Consider the following 11,838-nt stretch of genomic DNA (forward strand, 5'->3'; position numbering starts at 1 on the left):
GTGGGGCGAAACGTTGGAAAATAAAATAGTTGTAAACTATTTTGTTTCACTTGTGACCACAACCCTGACCATCTTCCTATATAACATTATTTTTTGTTTAATAGAGGAAATATATTTGAATACGGTTGTGAAGTTAACTTAGATGTTAACTCCCGCCACAGAGATAATTTGATTACTGTTATAAATTGACCATTGGGGATATGTTATCGAGATCTGAGAAACATTGGATAATCATTTTTACTATATCAGTAGTGATAAGAACTGTACTCTGACTTCTTATCAATCGTAAATGTGTTCATTAATATTGTACACTATTCCACTCCTACAGTGAATGGGGGTGAGCCTTGAAATTTTATAAAATTTTAATATCGAATGAGAGATGAAACGAGATTCAAATTGGTAAAAAAGCAATCCAAATATAGTTAGTACTATAGTACTAATATAATATAGTACCATAGTAAAACAGGCAGTTATTTCACCCCAATTTTTTATTACTTTAATGAAAACTATGTATAGTTACTTGTCAGAGTTGATGAGTCCGCAGATATAGTTAGGAGGATTAAAAAATAGGGCTGTTCATGAAACAGACATGTGGAGAATATACCCATTGATAGAACTATAATTCCAGTAAAATTTCTAGAGTACAATATCGAGTCCATTTCCATTCCAGGTAGGATTATCAGGTAATGAAGGAGAGGTTAGAAACAAGTGGGTTTAGGTGGTTGAGAAGTTTATCATCGAAGGATTGGTATCTGTACTTTTCAAATCGGCGCATATCATATATCATATATCATATAGGTACATTTAGGTCTTGATGGATGACTTGATTTGTGACAAAGTAAGGAGTATTAAGGATTTTGTATTGTAGGAACTGGATAAAAGGGGCATGGTTTAATGGAATCCCAATGCTCAAATGCATAAGTTCAGATAGGTCTTATTATAGTCATATAAATGATTCTTTCGTAGTTAGAAGTTTAGACCACTTCTACGGACAATGACGGGTTGGAATGTCAGATGTAAAAACAGTATAAACGACAGAACCCAGAATACTACCCTGAGGTACACCAGCAGGATGAGAATAGAAGGATGGATAAGCCCTGTTGTGATTTACTTTAAATAATCTGTTGGAGAAATTAGAATGGATAATGGGAAACTATGTAGGTGGTAGAAATTCACATGCCAAACTCGATCAAAATACAGAAAAAGGAATTTAAAAAATGTTCATCAGTGCTCGCAGTTAATAATAACCCATTAATTGTATCCCAAAATCTCCAATCCCATGTCATAGCCCTCGAAGATTGGTGTCGTAATTGGAGGATTAAGATAAATTCCAACAAATCCCATCAAATCACCTTTACCCTTCGTCGTAAACCTCCTGACTGCCCTACAGTTTCATTTAATGATGTTACTCTTACCCCTGTCGAACAGATCCGCTACCTTGGACTACTCCAATCCTCAATGCTCCTTACTTGGTCACAAATAAAATCATACATAAAGACCTTAATGTTCTCTACCCCATATCCTCTTGCCCCACAGTACCCTTTAATAATACCCCACTTATTCCTGTCGAACAGATCCGTTACTTAAGAGTACATCTGGACAAACGACTGGCATGGAATCCTCATACAAGACTGAAAAGACAGGAAACTGCTCGTCGATTACGACTATTACAACATTTACTAGACAAACGGTCCAAACTTCCAATCCATTACAAAAGACAGATCTACATGACTATTATAAGGCCTATTTGGACATACGGAGTTGAGCTGTGGGGCTCCACTAAACCATCTAATTCCTCTCGAATCCAATCTTTACAGTCCAAAATCCTTCCTAAAATCCTTAATGCTCCTTCCTTTGTCACAAATCAAATCATCCATTAGGACCTCAATGTCCTCTATCAGAACCAGATACCGTTCCTTCCATAATAAACTTCTCAACCACCCAAATCCACTTGATTCTAACCTGGCTTCTTCTTCACTACCTAATAATCCTCCTAGACGTCTGAAAAGAAGATGACCTCGAGATCTTCTCCTTTAGAAATGTTTTTGGAGTTCTATCAATAGGTAGATTCTCTACATGTTTTTATCATGTCATAATATCACTTACAGCAAATTTACTTGATGTGTATATATGTATACAGTTGTAAATATCAATAAAAAGAAATTATTAAAAAAAAAAAATAAAAAAAATAAAAAGTTGAGAGCATATTTGGATCATTGAAGTTAGTATTATTATTAATAAAATAAATGCTTTATTTATAAAGTTCTGGTCATAGAGTCTAATGATGATATAAATATGTAAGATCTAATATTTTTATATTGTAATATATGAAATATTTTTATTTATTTTTATTAATGATTTATTATAATGATCGTTTCAGAGTGGTTTACTTCATTATTAACACACACAGTTTTGATCCAAATATACTCTAAACTTTTATTTTCAGAAAATGCAACGTATCGGCCCTCAAGATATTTTCAAGGAGACAACCTCTAAAAATTTTTGTTTTTATATTAATTACATTATTTCCTTAACAATATACCCATATATTTGGCCATAACTTAATACCCTTTTTTTAATGTATATTTGGTACTTTTTTATATCTATTTATTATTTTCTGTATGTGTATATCTATCAATACTTTTATCAATTAAAGGACATACATATTACGTGTTTATATCCGTATTTATTTTAAATGAATATTAGTTCGAAGTTTTTAATGTCAAATAATTTATTGTAATTGACTTACAAGACTTCCTAGAAAGAAAATCCAGAATATTAGTTGTATTTACTTTTCATTTTATACCCCTATTATTTTACACTTATGTTTTTTCTTTTTTCCTTTTTGTAACTATAGTGTTTGTATCTTTTTTAGCCCTGACGAAGCCCTGCAACGTGGGGCGAAACGTTGGCTCAATAAAATAGTATACTTATTTACTGTTTTGAGTTTTTTTTTACCGCACCCGGACCATATTCCATTCAAAAAGAATTCATATACTATAATTATATGTTGTTTACTTGTTATGCCTATATGTTGTATGTAAGATTAGATTTGAATAAGTATGTTGTGTAGCTGGCAACACAATGAAGCAACTCCTAATATTAAATATCTAATACAGAAGATTGTCAGAAAGTAAAGTTAGGTGGTCAAGAAAAGTCAAGAAGTCGTGAATGACGATCGTAAACACGAAAGACGTATTGAATATCGGTACGTGACAGAAACTGATGCCGAAAAATGTCGTGTATTATAATCTAAACTTTGACTAAAGCGGGAAAGAAGAAAGAGTAAAAGGAAAAAAATTCCCTCTTGAAATGCGTTTAATATTATAAACTAGTCTATATACTAATTGATGTACAGTCTGGTCAAGAAGTAATTTTTTGGAGGATCATTATTAAATAATCACCATGGTTTTCTTCTTATGGACAACTATAATGTAGTAATTATAGAGCTACAATAAGGGTATTTATGATCTTTAGTTTGAAATGAAATGAAAAATAGCTTATTATTCTGAGATTAGGTTCCCTTAGAACAATTACAAAGGCAATATTAATTTTATAATAACATTTATTAGCCATAAAATAGTATGGCCACACTTAATTATAACTTATCTACAGAGAGAAAAAATAGACTAATTAAAAAACTAACTGAATAAATAAAAAAAAAAAATTTAATTACAAAATATCTGTACTATTATAATAATGGGTCAGATTGGTGAAGCAAAAGGTAATGAACTATAAGAGATTTAAACGAGGAAAGAGTTGGTACATGACGTATATTAGAGGGAATGGAGTTCCAGAGATATGCAGCTCGGCTAAAAAACGATTTATCAAACGCATCAGTTCGGTGAGGTGGAGGGTTGATGTCAGATAAACGGGACCTGGTAGTACGGGATTGGACAGAGAACTTGAATTGCAGGTTTTCTAGAATATTGGAGAGGCGTTGAGTACTAATTGCTTGGAATAGAAAGGAAGCTAGGAAATATTGGCATCGGAAAGATGGATAGAGCCACTTCAGTTAGGCGTAATACTAGGTTATGTACCTCTGGTGAGCCCGAAAATAAATCGTACTGCACAATTCATAAGTTAAAGTTTAGATTCGAGATTACTCGAGAGTCCACCATAGACAAAGTGGGGGAAAGAGAGGAAACTAAGAGTTGACGGGTTTTAAGTGGAAGGAGATAAAGAATTCTATTGAATTGCTTTAAGGAAGCCATGGTTCGAAGGGAAATTTGGGAAATGTGTGGTTTACAGGATAAAGTTTGATCAAAAGTGTTGTAAGAAGATTTTTGGCTGACTTATGAAATGAGATAGGAGTATTGTTTAGGAAAAGGTTGGGGGGTCCTGGGATAGATTTAAGGAGAGAGAGATCCAATTATGATAGCTTTAGTCTTCTCGGCATTTAAGGTAAGTTTATTGTCTGTTGACCAAGTGCTTATACTATTGATGTCTTCTTGTAGTTTTACAATGGCATTTGAGGCGTCATGAGGATAGGAGGAAAGGTAGATTTGTAAGTCGTCTGCGTATATATGATACTGGTTGCTGGATGGAAAGTGTATCATTAATAAAGATGGAGAAAAGAGTAGGAGATAGAGAGGAACCCTGAGGCACGCCTTTAGAAAGAGATAGGGTGCTAGATGGAAGATTATTATGAATAACAAGATAATGTGAACGACCGGTAAGGAAGGATTAAAACGCATAAATGATAAAGAGAGGCTCTCTTTATCATTTAGTGCATCTTTTCTCGTGAAGTTTAGGAAGGAGGATATTGTGATCGACGGAATAAAAGGCTTTACAAAAAATCAAGGAGAATAAGGATGGTGAGTTTCTGCTGGTCTATGGCTGTGTGTAGGTCATGAGAGATTTTAATAAGAGCAGGCTGAGTGGAATAGCCTGCAACTTACATAAACATGTTAAAGAGTGTTAAATGGAGAAACATATCCTTCTTTTAACATGTTAAACTGATATAACATATGACATAGTTCAGAAGGTCTGTTACTAGGCCTGTTAACTGAAGGATGACGTCACGCAACAGACCTGCAGAGCTCGTCACCATTTTGTTTGTTGTCATGTTAGGTTACTTGTTCGTAGTTTGTGTGATTGTGTTAGTAATGTTTTGAATGTTTTAAAAACCAATAAAGCAATGGATGACAATAATAATAATGTGATGACAGTTGATAATTAGCTCATCTTGTTTCCTTTCCTTACAAGTTAGAAGATCGACTGAGGCCGAACTTTCACAACTTCCACTTTTCCTTCATTTTGGGAATGTTGTAATAAATTACTTAAATCAAAACTTAGAAATAAACAATGACATGAAGTTTTGGAAGAAAAAGATACAAGACAAGTAGCTAAGAAAATTCGCTAGAAACTCTTATGCATTTTTTTTTTAATATTTATTTATTGCTATTTACAACTGTACATTATAATATATTTAGTAAATCTGATCTAAGTTAAATTGGAGTATTACAGGCGTGTAGAGAAACTACCCATTGGTAGCACTCTAATGACATTTTACATTAGCTGGTCTCGTGGCCATCTTCTTTTCAGGCGCCTCGGAGGATTGTCAGGAATGGAGTAAGAGGATGTAAGATTAGAAACTAGAGGGTTTGAGTGGTTAGAGAGTTTAGAATGGAAGGAGTGATATCTGGTTCGGGCTAGATCGGTTACATAGGGAACATTAAGGTCTTTATGTATGTTTTTATTTGTGACAAAGTAAGGAGCATTGAGGATTTTACGAAGGATTTGGGATTGTAAGGATTGAATAAAAGAGGAATTCGAAGGTTTAGTGGAGCCCCAAAGCTCAACTCCATATGTCCAGATAGTCCTTTTTCCAGTCATGTAGATCAGTCTTTTGTAAGTTGGAAGTTTAGACCGTTTGTCTAGTAAGTGCTGTAATAGTCGAAATCGACGTGCAGTTTCCTGTCTTTTCAGTCTTGTGTGAGGAATCCAGATTATTCGCTTGTCCAAATGTAGTCCAAGGTAGCGGATCTGTTCGACAGGGCTTAGAGTAACATCGTTAAATGAAACTGTAGGGCAGTCAGTTACGACGAAGCTTATGAATTTAACTTGATTTTAAATGGGGCTGCTTACAAACCTATACTTATAACATTTAACATGATGAAACATTTTACATTTAACACATCATGAATATCCCTAATAAGTTGTAAGCAATTGTAAATTTGTTAAACTCTTTAACGATTCAATATAATATGATTATTTTTTGGCCTTGCAAATAGTGGTCTAGAAGATATGTTTATATATAGAGCGAGCGATAGTGATATCATCTGTTGTGATATCCAATTACTAATATCTCTATGCGATAGGCAGTCGCTCCTTACAGCCACCATGGACCAGATGGTCTCAACTTCACTCTGCGGCCTTCCCCTCTCAAAGGCTGCCATTGCAATTGGAGTTCTGCATTTAGTGAGTTCAACTATCTTCTATTAAATTTATTATTATTAATTTGTTATTAATCCTGTCTTATTTGATAATATTTACAATCATATCATTTGATTGCTAATTGCGTAGTATGCCATCAAATATGAACATGAGGACAAGCGATTTTCGTGTAATTTTTAGTCTTGCACACTTACAACTAGGCAGTCCAAGCTTCAAGAAACATTACCACGACGTACGATTGTGAAAAGTGAGAAAAACCCCTCCAAGATATTTAAATATACCTGTAGACGAATCCACAGTAATTAATTCTTCCATCGAACAATATTTTAGTAGTTGTTATTCTGTTTTTAACTATCCAACAACAGACACACTGAATGGTGTCAAAACTAGAGAATCAAAATAAATCTTGACAAATCCTTTACTCTCATCGTAATCCTCTACCCTCCTGTCCTACAGTATCCTTTCTAAATACTCCACTAATGCCTGTTGAACAGATTCAATACTTAGGACCCCATCTATCTTGGAATCCACATACAAGACTGAATTGACAAAAAACTGCTCGAAGATTTCGATTGCTACAACTGCTACTTGACAAATTCTCTAAACTTCACATTTACTACAAAAAATATTATACACTATGATAGTCAGACCAATTTGGACATATGGAATTGGAGGGGCTCTACCAAACCATCAAATTCCTCCCGCATACAATCCTTACAATCCAAAATCCTACGTAAAATCCTTGATGCTCCTTATTACGTCACAAATAAACTCATTCGCAAAGACCATTTGGCCTAAAACAGATATGCGTCTTTTCATTCCAAACTCCTTACCCATTCTAACCCATTAGTCCTTAATCTCTCATCCTGATAATCTTCCGAGGTGTCTGTAAAGAAGATGGCCACGGGACCTTCTAATTTAAATTAATGCTTGAAGTACTACCAATGGGTGGTTCCTTCTCAAGATTTTTAAGTGTAAATGAAACATACAACATATTTACTTATAATATTTATTATTTTATACAGATGTAAATTACATTACATTATCAATACCAACAAAAGTTTGTGTACAGATTTTAGTAGGTTTGTAATTGCATTCAATATTGATCATAGTCCAGAAAAAAATGGAAGTTAATCTAGAAGTAATTGTAAACTTATTTATTTCAGTGGATTCTAATCTAAAACTGTTTACATAAGACAGTAAAATATTTACCACTCATTCGGGGTACATAGGGCTAATATGTCAGATTTTTCAAAATGCACGGCTTTTATTTTTAGATTTATAGGCAATAACCCCTTATTTATTACAAGTAGTTTAAGCAAATAACTTATCAAAATTTAAAAGATTCAATAGTGTAATGTTTGATCTATAACAAGATGGTATCCCATGATCTCTCGTTTACCGTTTTTCAATTTGCAAGGATTGCCTTTTTTTTGTATTCTCCTCTTGTGAGATTTTGATGTCTTACATCAACCACCCTACTCGCTATAATTGTCTGTTTGAAAAGTCAGATAAGTTAGGCTACCATGGAGGGCAGGAGTGGTCGGTTTCATGCCGTTTTTCGATTTCAGCCACTGTTTAATTTAGGTATTCCCCGGAGTAAAAATTGGGGGATATTACCCAAATTAATTATTATATGCTGGTAAGCTGGTTTAAATAAAGGAATTACTTTAATTTACTGGTAATGATGGAGTAGACTGTATTTAAATAAATTGATGTCATATGGTATTAAAATGAAATAACATCTATTCTCTTTAAAGTTTTCTGACACAATTAGCTGTAGAGTTTGAGCAAAATAGTTACAATATATGTTAGTTGGTTAGTTGTAAATTTGGTTTTATTACCAGATTCGATACTTAGGACTCCATCTTGACAAGAGACTTACTTGGAATCCACACACAAGACTGAAACGACAAGAAACTGCTCGTAGATTCCGATTGCTACAACACTTACTGGACAAACGCTCTAAACTTCCCATTTACTACAAAAAAAATAGTATACACTACGATAATCAGACCAATTTGGACATATGGAATTGAGCTCTGGGGCTCCACCCAACCATCAAATTTTTCCCGCATCCAATCGTTACAATCCAAAATCCTACGTAAAATCCTTGATGCTCCTTATTACGTCACAAATAAACTCATTCATAAAGACCTTAACATCCCATTCGTTGCAGATTTGACCCAAACCAGATATGCGTCTTTTTATTCCAAACTCCTTAACCATCCTAACCCAATTATTCTTAATCTTTCATCCTTAACAATCCCTGATAATCCTCGCAGGCGTCTGAAAAGAAGATGGCCACGGGACCTTCTAATTTAAATTAATGTTTGAAGTACCACCAATGGGTGGTTCCTTCCCAAGATTTTCAAGTGTATATGAAACATACTACATATTTACTCATTGTATTATTTTGTACAGTTGTAAATTACAAAAAAAAAAAAAATGTTTTATTACATTAATTGATGAAGATTACATTTTACTTGTTTGATTATATGGAGCTTGAAGGTTGGTTGTGATGTGAATGTGATTATGGAAGGAGGGTTCTCTCTTCTCATCCTCCTGCCGCCGCCGCCTCTCTCGCCTGAGTCGAAGGATTTACTCTCTCATCATTATGAGAAGAGACCTTCTTGAAGAGTTCTGTCCTCTTCTTCTCCTGTACAAGTCAAGATGGCTTCTTTATTGGTACTAACCCCTTTGTTTTGTGGACAAAGATGGCTGCCGGGACTTCCTACCGTATATTTTTGCCACTAGATGGCATCATGAATATCTTATTCAGAAGTTAGGGGGTGCCTTACTTAAACAGCCACTTTTTTAAATATTGCTCCATTAAACTATCTTAAAGTCTCCTTTTCTCGTTTTAAGGTAATATTTCAAAAGTGATATAGGACTGTCGCTCTCCGGGGGTCTTAGCGGGGTGGGTCCGGTGGGGAAGGATTGCCTTCATCTTTGTGTTATCGCTCTGAGAACATAAAATGAGGTATGAATATATTGAAAAATAGACATTTTTTTGAAATAATAGCTTAAAACGAAAAGAGGAGATTTTAAGATGGTTAAATCAAGCAATACTTTAAAAGCGCCTGAAATTTAAAAACGGCCTTTATTTCTATAAACCCCCAACTGCCTCCAGCATTGTTTCAACAATATTCGATCAATAATACTACCAAGTGGAGCAGGTTTTATTACTAATCTTTAATTTCGTGTGAACCAGATAATACAATATTTAGGTATGTCACAAGAGGAGATCGTAACACAAAAAAAGGCAATCCTTCCCCGCCGGACCAACCTCGGTAGCGACGGCCCCGTATTACTTTTCAAATATTAGCTTAAAACGAGGAGACTTTGAAATTTAAAAACGGCATCCTATATCGACATGCTAGGTTGGTCTTTGTATGACATGTCAAAATCTCACAACACTAGAAAAAAGGCTGTCCGTTTTTCAATTTCAGCCACTTTTTTAAATATTGCTCGATTAACTACCATAAAGTCACCTCTTCCCGTTTTAAGCTAATATTTCAAAAGTGATATAGGACCATTATTGTTGTGTTATCGCTCTTAGTAGACGTCCTCGCCGACGGAAGGACTTCGGGCTCTGCAGCTTGAAGTCATCACACCACCACCACCACCAGCCGGAATGGTCCCTTTCCATTCTATGCAAGCCCCAACTAGTATGTTACCAATGTGAAACCGCCTTCAGCGGACCCTGTAACTCAACTTATACTGCCATACGGCAAACAAAGTCACTATGTAATATGTATATATACTATGTACTATCATATATTTGTAATTGTAATTATATATCAATAAAGAGGATTAGAAAAAAAAAAAAGTTATTGCTCTGCAATTCTTTGATGGGCTGAAAGCCTGTGCCAACCCTCTATTCCGTGAGATCGCCCCTCCACCAAGACCTGGAAGGTGGCAAAGCATTGTCCCCTTGGTCGACGTCCGCGCCCTGGGAGGGACTTCTGACTCTGCAGCCTGAAGTCATCACTTCAACACCACCAACAGGAATAGCCCATCACTATTCCTAGTGAGCATCCAGGCAAACATATGCCATCATTGTTGACACCGCCTTCAGCGGACCCGGCAACCATTCTTATAATGCCATCCCGGCGAAACAAGAAAATGAAATAGCCGGTATATGTACATATCATTTTTCTATTGTATATATTTGTAAATGCTTATTTTTTTATTCCAGGAGGTAAGAAAAAAAAGAAAAAAAAAAGTTATCGCTCTGCGTAAGGTCATCTCTCTCCCAGATTATAGCATACCTCCTATATGTACGTACCAAATACCCACTAACATCATTACAGGAGGGTATGAAAAAAAAAAAAAAAGTTATCGCTCTGAGAACAGAAAATGAGGTATAAATATATTGAAAAATAAACATTATTTTATATCATACCTCATGAAAAATTCTTTTGTTCTAGGTTATATTCAGCGGATTCTTTCTCTACGAAGTGGCGTATGCGTTCGTAGATTGGATGATCCTCTTCAACCCTCCAGGACTTTTTACAATTATCGAAAGTAAGTAAAAACAAAACAATATAGTTGTATTTAATTACATATATGTATTACTTTCACATATGTAACTTAATTTTTAAATAAATCACTTATTTAAGTTTATTAATTCATAATGTTTATAGCATACTCTGTCTGTTTTGTGTAAACCGTTTCCTCTTTCAATTAATTATCAAATTCTTTCATCGTTAATATTTATCCACTTGTTTTAACCACTAGCGAAGAGATGGTTAATTGTTTCGCAAGTTTCAATAAACCTTCTTAGTAAAGAATTATTGATCTGGCTTGAAAACAATTTTTGTTTAATGTAAAAAAAAAATTAATGTCAGATCTCTAGCCCTTGAAATACAAATCCAGTACCGTCTGGCCACTTCTGCAGTGGAAGAAAGATGTCCAGCCGATCTCAATATATTGATATCACTTTGAACAGCACTTAATGCTTATAATTTATTTATAAAGTAGTTGGGACATGTATTAACTTCGGTAATCCCAACAAAATGCTGCAGAGTTCGAATTACAGAAAATATTAGAGGAAGATTGAACAAATATTTAATAATTTATTAAATAAATCAAAAATTGTATCCTTGTATTGTCTCAACACTTTTTATTTCATCAACAGTCCAACGTTTCGGCCATCTCGGCCATCCTCAAGGGCAATCTAAATATTTAACAGCTTATATTATATATTCATTTGTAACATTTATAACAAAAACATTTTTACCAATAATATAACATACCTTCAATTATAAATTCTTCCTTACATTATAATTTAAAATTTGTTTTGCAGGCTATTCTGCCCAGGTCATTAATTATTTATAAGTTAAAAACCTATTAAAAAGTCAATTATTAGAGAGTCATATTAATTATTAATAAGCTTACCCAAGCTTATGTTTAGTTACCTATTTTTTTTTTTTT

General features: G+C 34.2%; 1 protein-coding gene across 2 annotated transcripts in view; it reads left to right on the forward strand.

The window, feature by feature from the left end:
* Window positions 1-6,327: 6,327 nt before the first annotated feature.
* The window catches only part of LOC106682593 (uncharacterized), a 35,818-nt gene continuing 30,307 nt past the window's right edge, over window positions 6,328-11,838 (forward strand). For both annotated transcript variants that reach the window (XM_024362659.2, XM_014423535.2), the window contains exons 1-2: window positions 6,328-6,423; window positions 10,833-10,929. In XM_024362659.2, the coding sequence (XP_024218427.1) occupies window positions 6,346-6,423; window positions 10,833-10,929 (175 nt within the window). In that variant the 5' untranslated portion in view covers window positions 6,328-6,345. The remainder of the gene's footprint in view (window positions 6,424-10,832; window positions 10,930-11,838) is intronic.

Source organism: Halyomorpha halys, unplaced genomic scaffold (assembly GCF_000696795.3).
Source record: "Halyomorpha halys isolate HHAL.00 unplaced genomic scaffold, Hhal_1.1 Scaffold426.1, whole genome shotgun sequence".
Taxonomy (NCBI): domain Eukaryota; kingdom Metazoa; phylum Arthropoda; class Insecta; order Hemiptera; family Pentatomidae; genus Halyomorpha; species Halyomorpha halys.